The 24,121-nt window shown below is 38.1% G+C and overlaps 1 protein-coding gene across 5 annotated transcripts in view; it reads right to left on the bottom strand.

The window, feature by feature from the left end:
• Positions 1-614: 614 nt before the first annotated feature.
• fndc4a (fibronectin type III domain containing 4a) overlaps positions 615-24,121 on the bottom strand; it is a 55,872-nt gene continuing 32,365 nt past the window's right edge. For 4 of the 5 annotated variants that reach the window (XM_067417069.1, XM_067417068.1, XM_067417071.1 and 1 more), the window contains 6 exons: positions 21,902-22,017; positions 18,295-18,499; positions 12,602-12,691; positions 9,807-9,824; positions 8,797-8,930; positions 615-1,499 (listed from right to left, as the gene is read on the bottom strand). In XM_067417069.1, the coding sequence (XP_067273170.1) occupies positions 1,458-1,499; positions 8,797-8,930; positions 9,807-9,824; positions 12,602-12,691; positions 18,295-18,499; positions 21,902-22,017 (605 nt within the window). In that variant the 3' untranslated portion in view covers positions 615-1,457. The remainder of the gene's footprint in view (positions 1,500-8,796; positions 8,931-9,806; positions 9,825-12,601; positions 12,692-18,294; positions 18,500-21,901; positions 22,018-24,121) is intronic. The other variant, XM_067417070.1, reaches the window with a different exon arrangement.

Consider the following 24,121-nt stretch of genomic DNA (forward strand, 5'->3'; position numbering starts at 1 on the left):
TCCATATCACTACAGTGGCTGTACAATAGTTTAACGAAGCAACGAGAATAGTTTTTGTGCACAAAAAAAACAAAACAAAATAATGACAAGTTATTGTCTTCCGTGTAGGTCTCTGACGTGAATTGACGCGACAGCGACGCTCCTCCTCTTCTTGGTCATGTAGCTGAACAGCGGATCTGCGTCACATGTGTCGAGTTCACATCAATAACTTGGTGGATAAAGTCGTTATTTAAATTTTTGTGTGCACAATAACTATTTTGTCGCATTGTAAAATGATTGTACAGCCACAGTAATGAGATGGACTTTGTATCGTCGTCTTTAGTGTCTTTTATGGGTCTTGTGAGTGGGAATGTACTGAATGCCACTGGAGGCCTTTCTGAAGCCTTTCTCAGCCATCAGCTTTTAACAAAAATATCTTCATTTGTGTTCTGAAGATGAATGAAGGTCTTACAGGTGTCCAACGACATGAGGGTGAGTAATTAATGAAATAATTTTAATTTTTGGGTGAACTAAATCACATTTAAATTAAAATCCAGGGTTACAAGCTTAGAACGAAAGGTGTATATGCTCAAATAAATATGCTCAAATAAAATGTCAATAATAAAATAAAAATCTTTCATCAACTCATTATCTTTATTAAAACTGGTAAGGAGAAATAGAAGATAACCAAATCATCTAATTAAGATGAATAAAACTAAGAGCATAAAAAACAAAATATGCATGCACTTTTCATCATGAAGCTCATGGCGTCTTTGTATTCTTAAACAATAATTCAGTTAGGATGCTCAATAATTCAGTTAGGGCATGTTTTTGTACAACAGTGAGATTAGCAATTATGTACATTGTTCATTCTGGCAGGTTTTAAGATTAGCATGTGTTGGGGGAAAACAGTGGGCAAATAAGCAATACTAGCCATATTTAAGATGGGTGAAAAGATGAAACTATTCAAAAGCAGAGAGATTTGGCATCAGTCTGTCCTCACTAATAAGCAGCTATGTCACAATTCCACCAGCTTTACAGACTAATGAAAAGAGCAAAAGCTTAATCTAATGACCTTCTTCTGTACACATCCCATCAGACCGAGAGAGATGCATGCACAAACCAAACACAAGCTAATAAAGAGTAGAAACCTTGTCATACTTCACCAGTATCATATCAAAAATACACTTTCCTTCCTTTTCTATTAAAGAGAAAAAAAAATAAAAATTTAATCTGATATATTGCATGAAAGTTTTGGGAATACTCCATCTATCATACAATATAGGCATCCAGTCATATACAGTATGCGATATATGATATTTACAGTCCCAGTAGATTGCTTTAATATGTGTGTATGGGTGGGCTGATACTGTGGTGTAGCTGATGTGCTGCTCCATGAGGATTCGTGACTGTGTTATGATGGAAGGGCCGATAAACTGTCATCCTGGAGGGCGTGACTGACATCTACGAAACTCCCATCACACCTCAATGATGTTGATAGATGGCACCGACTGGTGGAACTGCAACAGACAGGAGAACAAAAAAACAGAAGAGTGATTCTCCTCTGAAGAGCCTGTTTCATCAACGCCTACAATCGTTTGGGACAGGATGGCTTCCTGGATGGATAGAACGCCGCTGGATGTATTTGCAGCTTGAGTTTATTGTATATGGCTGTGAGCACTAAGATGTAATGAACACAGAGATAAATGCGCATCATTTTGCTCTATAGCAGTGCAATATGTCGAAATGAAGGCAATTAGGGTCTTGGCACAGGGTCTGGTATTGATTTTATCACGCGTCTTAAAGGCTGATTTTTGATGTGTCATAAGGACTAATGGTTGCGCATAGTGCAACGGGTGAATGTGAAGCATCCTTGCTTCATCACTTTGAATTTCCAACACAGAGAAAGTGCCAAGTGAAGAGCTACAGGAACATGACTGCTCAAAGGCACGTGGTGGTTTTCCTGATATGGTTTATTTTAGAAGTAGGTTAGTAGCTCGGGTGTTTGATCCAAAGCACTTATTATGCTGAAAAACATCTCTGAATCTAAAATGAAGTCATTTCCATTTCTCAAGCATAATATTTTCTACTTTCCTCTCAGTCTGCATCTTCATGGGCGTTACAAAGAAGAAATAAATATTATGATGGCCATTATTATTTTAATATCTTATTACAGTTATTATTAGTTATGTTTTAGGTATTGCTGAGTTAATTGCAATCCTAACAAACCATTCTGATATCAATTTTTAAAGTGCCCTATTATAGTTAATCTAATATTCGAATATTAGATTAACTATAATAGGGCAATTTAAAAATTTATATCAGAATCGTTTGTTAAGATTGCAATTAACTCAACAGCACCTAAAGGGGACCTAAGGGATCCCTTTCATGCATTGTGTAATACAGCAGGTTGTGAATGTAAAAAGTTCTGCGAAGTTTTAAAGTCGAAAGTGCACAATAAATAAAGTTAGCGTCTCCCAAATGAAAGAATCGACTCTGAACCGCCTAAACGAATCGTCTGTCCAATCGTCCACGTCACTAAAGACAATGGCAAAATGTCCATCTATAGTATACGTTGTCCACTTGCGAACAACTTGACCCGTCCTCAAACGTCATTTTAGTGACGACTGCTTCTCAAAGTTCAACACGGGATTCGCAAAACACTTGCTCTTGAAAGATGGGTCGGTATCCAGTTTATTTGGACCAGCTTGCTCCTCAGAATTACTTATAAGTATGATTAATTAGTGATGTACATATTTTCTATCGGGTGTTCAAAATACTTTGATTTGTGTTACTGTATTACTGTAATACTTCACTGTAAAAAAAAAATATATATATATATGGCTCCAATTGAAATTTTCTAGTGACTGATCACATCTAAATTTTTCAGTTTGCCGAATTGAAATTCTGTGAATTGATAATTTTTTCAGTTGGCCGAATTAATATTCTGTGATTTGATGCAATTCACAGAAATTCAATTCGGCCAACTGAAATATTTAGATGTGATCAGTCACTAGAAAATTTTCATTTGGAGACCTGATTTTTTTTTACAGTGTTCTGCAAATCAGCTGTGGGCCACTATTACCTAAAAGTGTCTATAAATGCAGAATGTCTGGCGTTCTTACTATTTTGAGTAAAGATAAAGGATGGAGCAGGATTTGTTTCACAATCTTCAATGTTACATCAGTCAATGTTGTTTGCTGGCTAACGTATGCGCTGTTATTGATACAGTTATTCTTTTCAACAAAATTATCTTCATTTGTGTTCTGAAGATGAGCGGAGGTCTTACAGGTGTCCAACGACATGAGAGTAAGTAATTTTTGGGTGAACTAACCGTTTTATGGGTGTTTAGCTTCAGACAAGAGTAGTGTGAGCGGTAGACCAATAACAACAGACGAGGCCGTCTAGCCAATCAGAGCAGAGTAGCTCTCGGAATGGAGGGATTTATAGAGACTTATTCATCCGTCGAGTCGTTTGAAAATCATTGAAAAATGTGATCAGGAGTGTACATGAGAAAATGAAAAGTGTTGTCTGACCTTTGATGCCTGTTACAGGAGACCTCCATAGAGGAGTAATTTATCAGAATGCAACAGAATCAGCTCTTAAATCTATAACTATATTAACCAACTCATTATGCAGATTTGTTTTGAAATGTCATTACAACACTCATCATTGCTCAATGTATAATTCTCTTAATTGGCTGCAGCCAAAAGAAAGGAGAACATTTCATTGGTTAATCTTAATCTTTAAGTGCATTTATTATGATTTTCCTTATTATCTGAAACAACATCTGGTACCATTTAGGTCCTTACATGCCCTTAGAAATTTAACATCTCCTTTCTTTTGAGTTCCTGCAGTTAAAAGAGAAACTGGTAAGAAGGCATTTTGCTTTAAAGGTCCGTCAGATTGGAATAATTTGCCAGCTGCTCTTCGTTCTGTAACCACACTACAACTGTATAAATCCTCATTATACTTTTATTTCAATATGTCTTGTATTTGCTACTGATGTGAATGAAATGTTATTAATATCATTATCTCCATGTTGGGTTTTTCCTACTACAGATGAATGTCTATGTTGTATTTGAGAAGTATTTTAATGTTTACCCAATAACTACGAATTGTGTGAAATCCTATAATGGACAGTGACTTAATGTTTATCTAATGATAAAGAAATCATGTTACCATTAAAAGGTGAGGATTCTGGGGGAACAGGGTTGGGGATGTGTCAAGCAGGACAATTGTTAGTCTTTTATTGGGTATGTTTTTGTGAGTTTTTGTTTTTGTTTTTTTGTATAATGTGGCATGTATTATGATGTTGTACAGCTATCTTTGTGCCTTAGGACCCCCTCGAAAAAGAGACGGATCATCTCAAGGAGCTATCCTTAAATAAAAATAAAAAATAAAATAAAAAAAATGCATTCACCTTCAAAATTTCTCTCAGAAATGATGATCATGTTGGGTAAGTACTCTGTGTATTATTAAATTCTTAATTTTTTTTACAACACCGGCAAAGATCGTTTATTCCATCGAGTGCAGACAGGGTTGCCAAGTTTTTATAACAAAACCCGCCAACTACTAGCTCTAAACAATAGCTTCTCAGGGGGGGTTCTCTGGGAAAAAAATGTTTTGGGAGGGTAAAATGTGTGTTATTTTGGCAAGGTTGCCTGCTAAAATTCGCACTCATGGCTCTATATATCACATAATAGTCGCTTCAACCCGCGGACATAGAAAACAACCGGTGGAAAAAAACGCAGACGTGGCAACACAGTGCAGTTGAGCTCTGTTGACATTTGACAACTAGCGTAATGTGTCGCTTCGTTGCTCTGATTGGTTGTAGGTCTATCCAATCAAGGGCTTTCCTGGTTCGGTTGAAACGCCCCATAATCACAGCCCAATGGAGCAGATTCAGACTCATATTCTGACTGGAATTGAGTATGACCACGTCAGGCTAGAGTTTGTATTGAATCACAGTCTGTTTTGAATCCAATAAAAAATATATTGTACTTCAAAATAATGACAAGAAATTGCCTTTAGTTGGATTGCCCTGGCAGGCTACATGCAAAAACAAAAACATGGAAACTCAACAAGTGTAGTTTGATTCATGAATCAATCAAAAGCATAGTGCAAAAATTGTCTGATTCTTATGAGCTGGTTCTTTTAATTAGACAGAGCGAGATTTTACAATATGACTGAGATACCCTTAAATGAATATACAGACACTGATACACTTTCTCTTGCAAACCCCTCAGCATTACTGATCAGAGCTTCAACAAATCAAACAGTGAATTCTAGGATTGCCTGTGCAGTAAAAGCTCCAAAGACTTAGTTGATCACAAAACCTGTAGAACAGAGAGCGGCCCTGAAGCCTTTCACATGAGTCAGGGAATGCAGGAATGGCTTAGTGTTGACAGACTGACACCGCGGGCCACAGTGTTCGGTCTCATCCTTCACTGCTGGCAGGTTTCATCCGGCAAATAACAAAAGGGTTTGATCAATCAGAGGTTTTATCAATTGGCAGTTCCTGGGCAGACAGTCTTTGTGAAAAGTGAGATGGATAGCCATCTAATGCTTTCCTGCTTTCTGTCTTAGTCTTTTCTCAGGTGTTAAAGTGATCAGGTAGTTTTCCCAGTCCTCTTAGCTCGAAATGCTTATGCTACGCTTTTCATTAAGAGCTAATGAAATGTAGCGGGTCTGAATTTACAGGGAAATAGATTTCTCAATTTTAAGGAACACAAATGAACAGTTCTTTTGTATGAAAGTTCTGAAAGTATGAAAGAAAATCTGTTACAGCATATTCATTTAAAGGCTAGTATCCAAGGGCATTTTCCTTTACAATATAAAAAGGACATATTTTTGTCCTTTTATTCATTTTTTTTAATTTATTTTTTTAGAATTTATTTTTTTTTGTCAGTGGAAAAAAAGTGTTACATTGCAACAATAGTAACAGTAAAAGTTTCCACACAATATAAGTAAATGGTGACCAAGGCTCTCAAGCATGAAGAACTGACTGGATTTGAACTGATTTCAATCGGATCGCTTCATACAGTGAATTCTAGCATTGGCTGTGCAGTAAAAGCTCCAAAGGCTTAGTTGATCTCACAAAACTTGTAGAACAGAGATCGACCCTGAAGCTTTTCACACGAGTCAGGGAATGCAGGTCTGGTTAAGTGCTGAGACTTCATAAGAGCATGGGCTGCTTATGAGGGTTTCTAGGTCCTTCTTTTATAAAGCTTGACAGCCCTTGGTCTCATTCAATTTCACTGAATAGGAAAAAATATATATAGATTCTGCTAATCTTCTCTCTTTGTGTTCCACATGGATTTAGAATGACATAAGTATATGGGTGATTTTATAATTGCAGGTACATTTGGGGTCAAAATTGTATTATTTAACTTAAAGGGGGGGTGAAACACTCAGTTTCAGTCAATCTCATGTCAATCTTGAGTACCTATAGAGTAGTATTGCATCCTTCATATCTTTTATTATATCTATAAAAGAAATATGGGCTGTACCAAGTCTTTCCGGAAAAAAACGAGCGCCTGGAGGCGTATCGTGTGGGCGGAGCTAAAGAATGACGAATGCGCAAAGCGCTGACGTCCTCAAGCGTGGAGAAACCCTTGCTATCGATCTCAGCTAATAGATATGATCCAGAATCTAATTTGGAGGCTGAAATAGAAACAGCAACAGCAGGACGAACGTCTCTGAGGTATGTACTGTATTTAGTGGCCTGTCAACATTTGTGTGTCTTTACTCACAGTTTATGAGGACATGATTCGGTTTATAGACTATTGTATGCGACTAAACCTTAGCAGTTGCAAGCAAAACGGTTTTGCACGTCAGACTAGTGTAACGTTATACATAGAACAGCAATGAAGTCCGTTAGCGCATTTGAATGACGAAGCACGCGATCGTGTCGTTTACTGATGTTTACTCACGCGACGATAAGCAACAGCACAGACATTTGAAGCAGTTTTACTCACCGGCTGCTTCCAATGCAGGACCAAACCTTTATTGCTGGGACGGCTCCATCAAAAACACACTTCTTGGAGTGTGGAGATCCACTTTGTGATGCGACTGAAGCGATGTTGTGAAGCTTCCCGTCATTTCTGCGTTCAAATCGGTTCAAATGCAGCGCTGCCTTCCCGGAATGCTGTGCTGAAGCGTTGAAGTCGCTTGATGTCAAAGTGGAGGAATGAAGTGGAGCGCGGCACAGACTATAACCGACATAAGTGTTCACGGATCGACTGGATCTGCAGCTTGAGAGCAGTGTTTACGGGCGTGCATTTCCTCTCTCGCTCTAGTCACGCGCGCGCGCACCCTACCGGGAGAAGAGCTCGTACGGCCCATACAAGGACCTTCCGATCTGATCTATTAACGTCAAACTGAGCCATACTCGAAAAAAAACCTGAAACTTGTGAGAAACCGGAAGGAGTATTTTTGACACAGCAATACTAAATGTCCAACATTAGTTTTTGAAACTTTGTCTTTTTTTTAAATGTTTAGGATGGGAATCCAAGTCTTTAACAGTGTAAAAAGCTCAGTATGCATGAAACAGCATTTCACCCCCCCTTTAATTATTTGAATAATGTGTCACTCATTTTTATGGATCACAAGATGTTACAGGCCATTACAAAGGAATACTTTCTGTAAAAAGTATTATGAAGTAATGTGTCTTATGAAGCTGAAAATCAAGATTTGTTTGGCAATCATGTATCAATTGTGTAATCAAAATTGTATTTCATTTTTATTGTGGTAATATTTCCTTTACTGTATTCATAAAAGTAATTAAAACAAAATGTGTGTCCATAAATCTTGTGTCAATTCTGTTACCATGCAATACATTGCCGACAGGAAATTATGTCACTTACTTACTTTCTAAGAAAAAAATTCAACCTGCAAAGTTCTTACACCAAGATTTATTTTGTAAAACTTAAAAAAAAAAAATAATAATCATGTTATGATTACCGGTCCATTACCGGATTACCATGCTTGGTAATCCTGTTACCAATGTTATTCCTACACATTGCCTAATTTGTCTGTAACAGAGTTGACAAACTATACTATATAAAGAAATTACTTTTTCGTTAAAAGTTAAAAAAAGGAAGTTTGGCAAGAACTGGATTATTAAAATTGAATATGATTTCAAGAAGAATGCTGGAAAGATTTAGAAGATAGAATCACTTAGCCTAGAAATCTAGACGCACCCTAGCAGCAGCAAATCTAATCTGAGTGTCATCTATCAACTCTCAATACACTTCTGAGCTGTAAATGCCAAACTCTGGAGAGGCCAATCACATTGTGTATAGAGTCGGTGGGTGGGGCTTAACATAATGACGGCCGAGTTGCGTTTGCATGCTTCTAGTAAACACAGAAACTGCTGTTGGCGAACGGTGGTCTTTCGAATCAGCTTTGAACGCGACTCTGGAAGACTTGGAGTTAAGCTTTTCTCTGAGAAAAGAACAAAGAACGGCACTGAAGTCATTCTTAAAAAGGGAAGATGTGTTCAGAGTTTTGCCGACTGGATACGGCGAATGTTTAATCTATCAACGAGCTCTGCTTCACCTTCGTTGCTCTGGTTGGTGGTAGCTCTATCCTATCGCGTGCAGAGAGAGTTTGAAAGACAACCGTTTATCCGCCCCTCGGATTGAGCCCTGTCTATGGTGAGTTTCCAGACCAAACATCTTGATGTGGTTCTGCCTTGTCAGGCTAAGAATCACTCATATGGTGATCAGGATTATCACCTTTCTTTAAAAAGGAATGTGTGATTTAGACAAGATTGAGAGGTTGAGGTTGAGAAAGAGGTGCAGAGATTCCCACCTTGCTCCGCAGAAGACCTCCGCTGTGGTGCTCAGGTGTGCTTCTCTCTGAGGATGGTTTTGCCTTCTCTTTGCTGTTGCTGGAATCGTTGTCCTTTATTATGTCATACTGCCGGCAAAACAAGGCAATTACGGCTGCAGAAACAGAAAAGACATGGTGACACAGAGTCGTCGTGCTGATGCAACTCTACAAAGCTCTGGAGAGACAGACTGACAGGTCTCAAGAGTCACTGAAGCGTCGAAACCTTAGACACAAACACTGAAGAAACTAAATTGTACCCAGTTTACCTCCATTTTACCAGCCCATTTTCTAAAGTAGTTAAGCACTTAGCATGTATACAACCCAACTTTAAATCTTATTGGATCATTAAAGCTATCGATGAAAAGTGATAATTAAAATACAATATTTTAACAGTATGTAGTGCCATTAAACTTTTCCTTGACCTTTTGCGATGAAATAGCTTGATTATAAAAACATACTGTAACTTTAAGTATTCCTCCTCAGTGAAAAAACGTGCTGATTACTGTTCATGGGGTCAGTTTGGGTCAGATATATATATATATATATATATGAATACTTTTATTCAGCAAGGTTACATTCAATTGATCAAAAGTGACAATAAAGACATTATATTCATTTAAAATGACTTCCATTTCAAATAAATGCATCATCATGGATTCAACAAAAATATTATAGGGTGGTTATCAAAGAAATTACTACATGCCAAAAAAAAGCTAATTAGAATGACTTCTGAAGGATCATGTGACACTGAAGACTGAAGCAATGAATTGATGTATTATTTATTTCTTTGCCATCAGGAATAAATTACATTTTAAAATATATTAAAATAAAAAATAATTGTTTTAAATTGTAATATTAATTCACAGTAGGCCTACTACAGATGAATGTGTGATCAAAATAAATGCAGCATTGCTGTACATAAGAGACCTCCCTTAAAAACATTTTAAAATCTTGCCGACCCATAACTTTTGAATGCTTTTTAATGTCACCTGTTAGATGATCAGAAACTTGGTCCACCCAGACACAGTGAGGAAATAAGGAGAAAGGAGGACAGACATTAGTCCTGAACACCAGAACAACACTATTGAGCAAAATAAGGAAAAGTCTAATTCTGAGGCTCTGATGACAAGAAATTACATTTTAACAAGTCACGTACCATTTCAGTCTGATCTCAAAGCAAAACCTGACCATTTAATTCTAAGGGTCAGATAAAGCGTTTAAATTGAAAATCAAAAAATTGTAGGTGGACTTTGGCAACAAAGCTAAACAAAAAAATGTATAATAGGGATCCAAGTGCTTTTAAGGCCTTTAAGCACATGTGTAATGTTTTATTTACCAAGCCTGTAACCACTTAAAGGGTTAGTTCACCAAAAAACTGAAATGTATGTCATTAATGACTCACCCTAATGTCGTTCCACACCCATAAGACCTCCGTTCATCTTCAGAACACAGTTTGAGATATTTTATATTTAGTCCGAGAGCGTATGAAAGTGTATGCACACTATACTGTCAGTGTCCAGAAAGGGAATAAAAACATCATCAAAGTAGTCCATATGTGACATCAGTTAGTTAATGTGAATCTCTTGTTTGATTCACTGAGCATTGAAAATACATTTTGGTCCAAAAATAACAAAAACTACAACTTTATTCAGCATTAAAGTCGTAGTTTTTGATATTTTTGGACCAAAATGTATTTTCAATGCTTCAAGAGATTCACATTAACTAACTGATGTCACATATGGACTACTTTGATGATGTTTTTATTCCCTTTCTGGACATGGACAGTATAGTGTGCATACACTTTCATACGCTCTCGGACTAAATATAAAATATCTGTTTGCTGATTCATAACAGTTCGAAATTTTGTTTTGAAAACGGCCCATCACTATATAAGTCATTATTTAGTTTTTTTGCCCACAAAAACTATTCTTGTCTCTTAAAAAAATTATTGTAGAGCCACTATACTGAGATGGGCTTTTATTATATTGCTCTGGTGGACACACAAATAAAAATAACATGATACATTTGTTTGGCTTTGATGATCATCATCTCACACGCTCAACTCACGTTGCAGTTCTTTGTCATAATGAAATATCATCTTTATATGCGTTTTAAAGCCTTATCTCTCTCAGCTTGAGCACACACAACCGACGCATGCGCACAAAGTATTACAATAAACTAGCTCTTTTTAATGTGTTATTGCGATAAACTGTCAAAAGGTTATGCCAGAAACACACAAATTTCACATGAAAACAGTTGGTTATGTCTGTGCACGTATACAGCACAGACATAACCGGGGTTTTTACATAATAGGGTTGTTGTGTAGCCTGGATGCCAGCCGAACTTAGCCCCGCCCACAAAATGTTTAGGTCGGGCAGTTCGGTCTGGCCTTGCTCCATAGAGGAGTAATTATCCCCGAACAGAAACTGTTCGGACCAATGAAATCATCAGGGCGGGCTTTAGACGATGACGGACAGATGATCAACAGTAATGTAATCATGCACTTCATCAAAGGTGTTTGGATTATATTTGTTCAATACTAAACAGAGAGCTTGTTTGTATATGCATTCACCTTCACAATTTCTCTCAGTAATGATGATCATGTTGGGTAAGTACTCTGTGTATCATTAAATTATTTTATTTTTTTACAACACCGGCAAAGATCGTGTATTCCAGCCTGATTTCAGCTCACGTACAGACAGGGTTGCAAGTTTTTACAACAAAACCCAACAACTACTAGCCCTAAACAATAGTTTCTCGAGGGGTTCTCCGGGGGGAAAATGGCATTTGGGGGGTAAAATGTGTGTTATTTTGGCATGGTTGCCTGCTAAAATTCGCACTCATGGGTCTATATATCACATGATAGTTGCTTCAACCCACGGACATAGAAAACAACCCGCGGAAAAAACACGGACTTGGCAACACAGTGCAGTTGAGCTCTGTTGACATTTGACAATGCGTCGCTTCGTTGCTCTGATTGGTTGTAGGTCTATCCAATCGAGGTCTTTCCTGGTTCGGTTGAAACACACCCCATAATCACAGCCCAATGGAACAGTTTCAGACTCATATTCTGACTAGAATTGAGTATGACCACATCAGGCTAGTTGTTGTGTACACACAGTGTCAAAACACATTTGTGTTCAAACACCACGTAAAAGTGAATTTTGCATAATAGTTGCCTTTTAAATCACATTTAGCATTCCGAGTGTAAATCGGGGGTAACCGAGTCACGCTTAACCCCTGCTCTTAATGTTGCACACGTTCAGCATCCTCTTGGATTGAGAGGGGCAGACAGAATACCTTTCAGTAGTCAAAGCCCAGCGGTGCGAAGACATTCCTTGTTTGCTGGAGTGGCAGTTGCAATTGAGTGCATGAATTATTTTGTGACAGTGAGGCAGACTGGCTCAGTGCCTTACGTAAGGAGAGAAGTGCTGCTATTTCCTGTGCCCTTCTCAAAATTCAGGCAGTACATTTCATATTTTATCAGTTTAATGCAGTTTATGGTTTCACAAGTCTTTTTAGGGCTGGCATGTACAGTGAAATTTTAAGTACCATTTAATTGAAGTAATGTTAAAATTATTCAGGTGAAAAATTAATAGCCGTTAACAAATCAAAGATAAACTATGATCCACTCTCTCTTTCTCAGACTCATCTCTCTTGAAGTTGAATCATTTATGAGGTGATGTTTGCCAGCATAGTTTTTCTCAGTAGATATAAACGGGCATAACAGAATTCCAGGACTGGAATGAAATTAATTTCTTTTGAGCTGACATCTGTGTCTCACCTGCCCACATAAGAAGCACCACGACAATGATGATCATCTCCCCTGTCTGCAGGTGTCGACCTTTATCCATGCCTTGGACAGTTGGGTCATCTGTTAGAAGAGACAGAGGATCTTCTGTGAGTGATTGTACTGAGCACTCAATGGTCATTATAGCTGATACAGTCATTACAGTTTTCATTCTTGTGGTCAAGAATCAGACACTTTGATTTAAAAAAAACTTTCTATGCACTATGGTTTAAAAGTTTGGGGTATTTTCATGCAAAAATATAGATACTTTTTTCCCCAGGACCATTTAAAACAGCATTTAAGAATAATGTGCAGTCTCTTTATTGAACTCAAAATCATAAACATAAAACATAGCATGGCTTTAACCAAACTCAGCAGCAGCAGGTTACATATTCAATATCAAAGACACATGGCAAACATGAGGGCTTAAATACACACGGGCTAACGACAAGACAAGGGACACCTGTGAACTAATAAACCAATGAAAACAGGACCACATAAGGGCAAGGGAATCACATGACAAGACCAGGAAGTAAATGACAAAACAGAAAACATGGCTGCGTCCGAAACCTGGAAAATGCTGCCTTCGGAGGACACATTTCAAGGCAGGAAGGCATCAAGCAATGTCCGAATCTAATATTAGCTCCACTTCCTGTCTCCTGAGATACCTTCATCTGATCAATTTTTGAAGTCAGCATGCATGTATCCTTCGCTGCCTTTGATATCCCATAATCCTGTGCTTTCCATTCAGTGACAGTTGAGCTTGGAAAATAAGATGGCGTCCGAAAGTTGCGTTTGTTTCTCAGTTTGTGTGTAAATGTATGTTTTTAACCAATATTTTCCTCTTCTGATGTTTTTTCTAGCGAGCAATGAATAATAAAGTAATTAAATATGTGTTTAGTTCTCACCAAAGCTCTCTCTATTTTGCTGTGGATCTTTAAACTGCTACACTGCCTCAGAAGTCTGTCCGAAATCGTTTTGTGAGGTGCCTTCATGCACAAAACGCTGCCTTACAAGCTATTGCCTGATAAGGCAGCGAGGCAACAAGTCAGCTGCCTAGGTTTTCGGACGCAGCCCATGACTGAACAAAGCAAACTGAGAAACAAGGCAGTGAACATGGCGACAGAGAAAATTAACATTGAACATATCAAACTCAGACATGAAACATGAACCAAACAACCTGTGACAGAAAGTGGTAGTTGCGTAGCTGTCAATGGAGGTACAGAAAGCACTCTGATTTTATCAAAGTTCTTCATTTGTGTTCTGAAGATGAACCAAAGTCTTTTGGGTTTGGAACGACATGAGGGGGAGTAATTCATGACAGAATTTTCATTTTTGTGTGAACTATCCCTTTAAGCACAAAAAAATACTTTAAATTAGACACTTTTAAAAGAAGTTTTTCTTTAAAAGAAGTATACACACACACAGAACCATTACAAATTCAATGTAGAATGCAGCCACCGCTTATGTGATTCATTTTACTTTTGTTTAGCCCCCAGTCTGTATCCCAAAGCTGGTCAATTTCCCAGCATCCCAATCACCACTATCCAACCTCAGCCGGATCTAACCAGCCATCTGTCTTCATTATTAATCCAGTGTTAAAGGGATTGAATTCCGGCCCATTTTCTCCTCCAAGTATCTCTTAACCTGTGTGGAGTTGGTCCAGAGCACCACTCTTCCCAATTGCTGTTTCTTTCTGGATAAAAGCAGTGCTGTCACTGAGACACCTGCTGTCTTAAAATGAAAAAGTGAAGGGGTGGGGGGTTGATTCTGCCCAGCCATTTACTGGAAGGGTCACATGCACACATCATGTCGTGATTTCCAATAACGGTCTCAACGTATTGAGATGAGCACTCGCTTCCATTCACATTATCAGGACAGAAGACGAATCCTCACAAATCATTTTAAATCAAGATAAGGTGGGAAAGTTGGAGTTACTGTATCAGAATATTTAAAGTTGTTTTGTTGTAAAATATTACGCACATTTTCATAATGCAAGAGAAATATTCCTCTCATCATCCCCATGAATATTTATAACGATAAGTGTAGATGCTTTTCACTCATGTGTGGAAAATGAATACTGTGTCTGTGCTTTACAGCATTAAACCGGTTCAACATACCCTTGCCACTTCTCTTAACAGAGATAAGAGCCTCATGTGGGACGCAATGCTGTTTATTTAACTGGTTATGTTCCAAAAGCTCTACGGGGGAGCTCTTTGGAGTACTTTAAAAGAGAGCTGCTTCACGCCAGAAAACATAATGCTTCCTCTTTGGCCCAAGGAACCAAAGCAAGACATCTGCTCATTAGTTCCACCAGCCTGAGATCAGTTCAAAGATGCTGTTGCACATGTAGCCCATGAAACAAAAAAAGAATAACAGTGACATTAAAATTCTGCCATCATTTACCGACTCTCATGTTGTTACAAAACCTATAGGCTGTGTTTACACTGCAAAGTCTTAAAGTGATAATTTCACCCCAAAATGAAAATGTTTATCTGCTTACCCCCATGGCATCCAAGATGTAGGTGTGTTTGTTTCTTAAGTAGAACACAAATGAAGATTTTAAACTCCTACCATTGCTCGTATGATGCATGTCAAGGGGGTGTTTTTCTATGAGAGTCACTATGAGAGTAAAAACACATAGACATACAAATCCATATGAAACACAGCAGCTCATGGCGACTTATTGATGTCTTGAGGCACGAAACGATAGGTTTGTGTGAGAAACCGGACAGCATTTACATAATTTACCTCAAATACAACACTATGTGCATCAGCCGTCCCTGCGCCATCACTGCCTGCAAGTGAAGTCTATACTAAAGTATCGTGAAGATTAGGCAAACTAGTCCGGTGGTGCAGAACTGCACACGACATTCCAGTTCCCGCTGGATTTTGTCCTCCACATGTCCTCCAAGCTTAATAAAGCCTGAACCTTGTTGTTCCCAGTCAAACGGTCATATTTCTTAAACTCCATTAGTGATTAGAATAGCAAACAACTCTTACTGTATACGCAAAGCAACGCACGGCTAAAATATGACATTGAAAAGCTCTCTTTGTGGGCAAACGTGGCACCCTCGCCTTGTGGTGGCTTGGAATTCAAAGGGGAATTAATTGGATATATGGCATTAGACGTAGGTGAGATGTCCAGATATTGGTTATGTATTTGATTAAAAACAACATTTGGAAGTGGCTCAGAACTGTTGCGGAAAAAATTGGATCTCATGCAGACTTTTGCATTTAAACCAGATTAAAAAAAAATTCCAGTGTAAACGCAAACCTTTATGACTTCCTTTCTTTTTTTGCATATTGTGAAAGTCAATGCAAGATATGTTGTGGAAAGCATAGTGCTTGCAATAAGTCATTTATTGTCTTTCTAGTTGTAATTATGATGGGTCTTTCCTCATCAGGATGCACAGTTTTGTTTGTTAGACCAGCAGGGCCCGGTCTTTGATATTGACTCAGCTTCTATACAAACGCAGTTCTTTGAAGTATCACAGTAATTGAGTCCAATGGGAATCATCTTCAGACAGCACATGAGAAGCATTGGTCAAAACTACCTCAGAGATGCAGGTGAAACTGTCTAGAGTCACAAAACAAGATACATTACTCAGTGACTTGGCACACTTTTCCTTTCTTCCTCTCTAATATCTCCATGAATACCACTTCCTTCCTTTCGGATTTGTTTAGATATTTGCCAGATTCCTTAGGCGACTATGGCAAGTTGACTTTGAAAAGTACCACTCTGCATTGTGGATTCCTGTCTGTAGCAGATGGCAGATACTCCCTGCTAAGTCTATTGCTTCTAATTTCAAAAGGATGAGGGTTGGAAAATGTGTTTAACTGCTGCCGCATCATGATGAGATTCATTATTATAGGAAAAGAGAGAGATGCATTGATGCATTGAGAGACACTGCACTAATTGAAACTCCACTGAACTTTCAATAAATCACTGGGTCATGAACTGAGTGCTCGGTTGTAACATGTAAATGCCTGTATTTAAATGATGCATTGTTAAATTATTTATCTGGGAGAAAATTCCATAGAGTCAATCTGAGGAAATGGAGTCATTTGTGTCAGAAAATGTACGTATTTAGAAGATTTTAAACTTGTAAGAAGTCATATTCAGATCAATGTGACTTGTTCTATGACCGATTTTATCATCCTTAATACTGAACCCAGCAAAAAAAGTAAAAAATATAATCTGAAAGATCAAACAAGTATTAAATGAATTAATAATAAAGAAAGATCACAGCATAATGGACTTTAATTTAAAAAAAAAAAAAACACTGTAAAAAAATACAGTGACAAGCATTTTGGAAGAACACAATAAAATATAATTTCAAATGAAAATTTTTATTAAAATGTATTGTATGTAAAATGTATAAAAAAAAGTATTAGGTTGACTTTTCTTTTTTTGGTCTAATGTTTCTTAGCAGTAGCTTAAACTAAATAATTAAACGTTTCAATTCAAAATAATGTCCACAGGGCAAGAATACAAGCAGAATAATTTACGTTAATTCATTATCACAAAACATATAAATATAAATTTATTTTGTGTAAAATAAAGGCAAGGCAAACTGCATTATATCTTATTATATCTGCATTATATCGTTTTTTCAAGTGTACTGCGCTAGAAACTATGAAGACAGAAGACAGAAGCCAGAAAAATAAAGATAATGAGATTTTTAAACGTCCTTGAATTTCAGCCACTATAAAAATAAGAAAATATAAGAAAAAGATAGATGTATGTTTAAAAACATATTATTGCTTTCTATGCCTCAATGAATGCTGTCCAGGCTGAAGTGTTTAGACTGTGGCCTTGTACACAGCCAAGATGGAGCTAAATTCAAACTTTTACAAAAGCAACGTGAAAGAAACAACATTTTTACCTATGCAATTGCAAGGAAGCTTTAGAAGTCATTTTAAATGTACTTCAATTGAACTAAAGCTCTATGGAATCCTTTGGTTTCAATTAACTTCCTTAATTACCCACGTTCCCGTACCATCAGAGTCAAACCAAATGGGATATCTAAAAAGTCTGCTGATATATACTTAATGCTTTGAATATATGTCTTTTCAGTTTAAGCCAGGAGTGTGTTAATGACATATTGAGCATGATTCTGAACTACATGCATCGTTGAATTCTCGGATGATTAATTTCGAGCGCTCCATCTGCGTTGGTGTGCACAAGCCTGGATGTTTTGTTATTGTCAACATAGCTGGCAAAAATAGCTACTCTCATGTTGAAGGCAGCTAGATTTCTCTGGCTTTCAGTGGTTCTTTTTTCAGTGCTAGATTTCATACAGAAGAGAAAATCTCTCAAAAACATTGCGTATCAACACAACATTGAAATGGGTGTTAAGAATGCACTCAATGGCCTGCTATTAGGGATCACCCGCTTGTGTTGCACGGCTCCAAAAATACAGCGTATCCCCCTGAGAGGCAGCGGGCGGATTAGAAATTGGAGCTCTAAATGAGAGGCGGTAACAAGGTCTACCTGCATCCATGCGTAAAGTGTTCATCAATAATTAATTGGGTCGTAGAAAAAAAACTGTTAAACACAACGGCAGAATCCCCAGAGAATGTAAACGGTCATGTTTATGTTTCACACAAAACATCAAGCTATGATGGACTGCATCAAAACAATTGTGAAGAATGATACCAATGTGGTAAAGGTGGGCTGTTACCTTGGTTTGAACTGTTTGAGGGGAAACGGTCTGTTTTCTTTAGGGTTCTGAAGTGGACACGTTTGCTGGCCTGACTCTCTCCGTACAGGCCAATAGACTGAACCTGGATGATGTAATCCGTCTCCTCCTCGAGGTCCCACAGCACACAGGATCTGCTGGTGGTGTTCACCTCTCTGATAAACCTCTGCATTTTGCCATCCATTCTCTGAAAGAGTCAAACAACTTGATTAGATCAGAAGAAGCTGTAACCTATGTTAAGATTCAGTGATATATAGTGGGTACGGAAAGTATTCAGACTCCCTTCAGTTTTTCACTGTTTGTTATTGCAGCCATTTGCTAAAATCATTTAAGTTAATTTTTTTCTCATCATTTGCCTCCATGATCCTTATATGGAAGACGTTTTGGATGACAGAACACTTCCTATAGCTTGTCGTCCAGGCAAAATGAGCTATCGGGGGAGAAGAGCCTTGGTGAGAGAGGTAAAGAAGAACCCTTAGATCACTGTGGCTGAGCTCCAGAGATGCAGAAATTTGTAGAAAGTCAACCATCACAAAAAAAAAACACCTGAAGGACTCCAAGATGGTGAGGAATAAGATTCTCTGGTCTGATGAGACCAAGATAGAACATTTTGGCCTTAATTCTAAGCGGTATATGTGGAGAAAAATATCACCTGTCCAATAATATCCTAACAGTGAAGCATGGTGGTGGCAGCATCATGCTGTGGGGGTGTTTTTCAGCTGCAAGGACAGGACGACTGGTTGCAATCGAGGGAAAGATGAATACGGCCAAGTGCAGGGATATCCTGGATGAAAACCTTCTCCAGAGTGCTCAAGAACTCAGACTGGATCAAAGGTTCACCTTCCAGCAAGACAATGACCCTAAGCAAACAGCTAAAATAACGAAGGAGTGGTTACACAACAACTCTGTGACTGTTCTTGAATGGCCCAGCCAGAGCCCTGACTTAAACCCAATTGAGCATCTCTGGAGACCTGAGAATGGCTGTCCACCAACATTTACCATCCAACCTGACAGAACTGGAGAGGATCTGCAAGGAGGAATGGCAGAGGATCCCCAAATCCAGGTGTGAAAAACTTGTTGCATCTTTCCCAAAAAAACTCATGACTGTATTAGATCAAAAGGGTGCTTCTACTAAATACTGAGCAAAGGGTCTGAATACTTATGACCATGTGATATTTCAGTTTTTCTTTTTTAATAAATCTGATGAATCTGAACGAATTTGTGTTTTTCTGTCAATATGGGGTGCACAAACTTTAAATTCCTGTTGAATTTACAAACTCTGAATCATCACCTACAGAGCTTGGTATTTGCTGACATTTTAAACAGCTCATGCTGTCTAGAGGTCAGTAGTAACAGTAAGCACTTTCTGTGAGGCCACCTAAACATATAAATCACACATTAGGGCACTAAAGGATCTTTGCGAATTCCTGAGTGCCAAACATGACAGCCTTTAATTTCAGCTATAATTCTGACCTCTAACTTAATGCTGCATTTAGCTCTGCCTCAGTCGCTCTTTAAAGAATGTGAATAGACCCAAAGCACTTTCCTCTGCCCTTGGGCTCGTGGGGGAGTCTGATGGAAGTCCTTGGCTAAATTAATAATACATTAATCTGTGAGCGTCGCATGCACAGCCATTATGTACATCTATATGTAGAGGCAACCGATTGCATTACATGAATGACAGATTTGTAATGGCTAGAATGTGAAATAGGCATGTTGCGATTTACCGGTATTGACGATAATATTCATAAAAGTAAATATCGATATTGTGTTAATTAAGGGTGTGACAATATATCGGTATTGGTGATTAACCTAATATTTAAAATTAACGCCAGTACAATGTTCAATAGGTCCCAGGTAACAATTTTTTGGTTCCCAGAACGTTCTTTATAAAGGTGCACTGTATAAGATTTAGGAGGATCTATTGACAGAAATGCAATATAATATACATAACTACATTTTCAGTGGTGTATGAAGACCTTACATAATGAACCGTCACCTTAGAATGAGCCCCATTTCTATTTCTATGTACAGTGCACCCATACACCCAAAAGGGAGGGGTGAGCGGTTGCAATTCACAACCTCACCACTAGATGCCGCTAAAATTTACACAGTGCAGCTTTAAGGTTTGTTTTTGGTTAGCCAGGAATGTTTCTTAAAGGGATGATGAACTGAGAAATCAACTTTCCCTTGAGCTTTTGATATATAAAACATCATAGTAATATAAGAATATCCTGTAAGTTTCAGAGCTGAAAACTTCCTTGTTAGTCAAAGAAAAGCTTTTATAAACATCAGGCCCAGAAAACGATCGTGTGCGCATCTTTACATCACCGCGCGACGAAACACCTCTACAGTACATCTAATTCAGTAGCCCCGACCACCGACTCATGGAGCTGATCGGCCCGCGCCAGCCAACAGCAATAAACATGCCAAAGAAGATAGCAAGATATTGTGGAAGAACACAGTCGCTGCATAAGCTTCCTTCGGATCATAATATTAGGGATACATAGTTGAACTTTATTTTTAATGAAGTTCCAGCTCACATGAGGAAGACAGTGGTGTTCACTTTATTTCACAGTGGAATCGTTTGTAAATAAGTCTCAGGTCAATGCTGGATTTGCAGACATTTGAGATTAAAACACAATGCTGTGCCTTCTATATTAGATCCAACAGGAATTGTGCAATACAATTATGTGAGTAAAACATGTTTTTTATATGTATTAGTATTGCATTGTTATAGATCATTTTGATTCTGTGTACGTGTCTAACAGAACATACCTTTAACTATGCGGTTTCCAGACGGGGTACAAAAATGTAAGCCGGCTGGCCGGTGTGTCTCAAATAGTGAAATAATATTCCTTTCTTGATCTGCGCTGTTCACTCTCTCTTGACTTGACATTTGAAGGGTGTGCACACGCACAGTTTGTGTGTGTGTGTGTGTGTGTGTGTGTGTGTGTGTGTGTGTGTGTGTGTGTGTGCGTGTGTGTGTGGTTCGCACTTATATCGGGCCATATATAATACAAAAAAAATATTCCAATCAATCACGGGTGGATGGGAGATAAATCATTGTGTTTGTTTGATAAAGACGTTTACGAGCCCTGTGGTCGAGAGAATCATTTCAGTTGCCGCTTTCAAAACAATCCCTCCCTCATGTGAACTGAACTGACTGGCTGTAATGTTATTCTAACTTTCCCCTAACCACCTGCAACCCAGTATAGTACAAGTGGTATGGAAAATGGATGTAACAATGCCTATCAGCATTATACAAACCATATCTTGTTTTACTTATTGTATAACTAATAAAAGTAACACACATCAATCATTATGCAAGATTAAATAAGATTAAACGTGTCCATTATAATGTAATATTTACTATATTTCATGGAGTACATCATGTTCTCTTCAGCATGAGCCAAGGTCAGACCAAATTTTTTTTGGTTTATGGGCAATCAAAAACAAATGTAAATGTCTCCTCTCCTTATTTACAAAAGCACACAAGCTACCAATATCTGCATTCTCACAAATATTACATTTGACAAGGTATATTTTGTGTAAAATTTTGAAATGTATTCCTTGAAAAGTGATTTACCTGTTGGGAGATGGAAAAGCCAATGATGATGTCACCCTCAGGCACCTCCCAGGACACGGTTGCTGAATCAGCTCTCAGGTGCATGACCGACACATTAACCGGAGCGGGTGGACGGTCTAGAACACAAGATAGATATTAAAGGGGTGATGAATTGAGAAATCAACTTTCCTTTGATCCTTTGATATATAAAAGGTCATGGTAATATAAGAATATCCTGTAAGTTTTGGAGCTGAAATCTTCCTTGTTAGTAAAAGAAAAGCTTTTATAGACACCAGGCCCAGAAAACGAGAGCTCTCAAATCAATGACGTATTAGAAGGGTGAAATGCCACCTCTATGTATATGCTGCTTCTGTAGCCTCGCCCACCAATTTGTGCTGCTAAACGAGCCATAAACACGCTGGAGATTGCAATAAATTTGTTAGTAAACGAGTCTCGGGTCGATGCTGGATTTGCAGAAATATTGAGATTAAAACTAGGGCCGGGACTTTAACGCGTTAATTAAGATTAATTAATTACGTGACTTTAACGCGTTAATTAATTACGCAAAAAAAATAAAACATTTTACCGCATTTATTTTTGCACCGCGGAACGTTTTTCAATAAATCAGTTTCGACGGACCGATTATACTGGAACACCAACTAGCGCTCTACTGTCTATGCTCCGGAGTCACGACAACAACATGGGTGCGTCTCAATCAGCTCCCTAGTTCAGTAGTCAGGGCACTGATCAGGGAGTCAGCCCATTGACTTATGTCTTGATCAGTGCCCTGACTAGGGAACTAGGGAGCTGATTGAGACGCAGGGCATGAGTGAACATGAACGAAGAAGCTGATGAGACTGCTTTGCTTGGCCCCGTGGATGGGAAATTTTGTTTTAAAAAACGAAAGCGTCGTCAAGAGCAGGGTAGTGTGCAAGCTATACAACAAGGAATTTGCGTATCACCGCAGCACATCGAGCCTCAAATATCACAAATATGCTTTTGCTAAACTTAATGGCAAACATTGCGCTGGTCTGCTGGATTGAAATAAATAAACAATATTTTGTTGATTAAGCTTATGTATTCAGTCATTATTCAATGGTATACTAAAAATACATGTGAAAAATTACTTCTCATTGTTCTCAGGTCAAATATTTATATGCGATTAAAATGCGATTAATTTCGATTAATTAATTACAAAGCCTCTAATTAATTAGATTAATTTTTTTAATCGAGTCCCGGCCCTAATTAAAACACAATGATGTGCCTTATATATTGGATCTGACAGGAATAGTGCAATACACTTATGTGAGTAAACATGTTTTTTTTGTTGTTTTTTTTATGTGATAGTATTACATTGTTACAGATCCCTTATTTGTTGGTTCATTGCAATTCGGTGATCAGAACAGATCAGATTGGATATGTTATGGGCCAGGGTGTTCGAAAAGCCCAACGTTCCAGGGCTAAGCACGTCGGCCGGCCGGTGAATCTTAAAGTGAAATAACATTCATTTCTTGATCAACGTTGTTAATGTTCACTCTCTTGACTTGATATTTGAAGAGTGTGCGCCCGCTTATGCAGTTTGCGCTTATATCCCCCGATCGGGCGGGCCAAGCAATACAAAAATAAATCAATCGCGGGTGGATGAGAGATAAATCATTGTGTTTGTTTGATAAATGCGTTTTGAGAGCTATTTCAGATAATTATTCCGGTTGCTGCTTTTAGAACAATCCCTCATGTGAACTGACAGGGGAGCTGAAGCTCATTAAAATGCAAATCTTCTCCAATCCTAGCGATGGGGGTTTACTTCCGTGTCTCCAGTGCGGCACGCCCATCAAAACCCAGTGTTCAGGAGAGAGACTCCAAACCAGTGTAGAAAATAACCTATTACTTATTCATGATGTTTTTGAATGTAAAAACCACACGAACATCATTAGTTGACCTGACAGTATGAAAAAATTAAAAAGCCATTTCATGACACCTTTAAAATGAACTTCAAATCTTTGAGTCATTATAATTTATATAACCTTTTATAGGCCTTATTGCCCACTTCGGTGCCATGCATTACAAGGTAGGAAGGCATTAAGGCACGTCCGAATCCAATGTTTGCTTCACTTCCCTTTCCTGATATACCTTCATCTGATTGATTTTTTTCAAGGCAGCATAGATGTATCCTTTGTTGCCTTTGCTATCCCAGAATTCTGTGCGTTTCATTCTGTGACAGTTGAGCTAAAAAAATAAAGA

Source organism: Pseudorasbora parva, chromosome 15, assembly GCF_024679245.1.
Source record: "Pseudorasbora parva isolate DD20220531a chromosome 15, ASM2467924v1, whole genome shotgun sequence".
Classification (NCBI taxonomy): domain Eukaryota; kingdom Metazoa; phylum Chordata; class Actinopteri; order Cypriniformes; family Gobionidae; genus Pseudorasbora; species Pseudorasbora parva.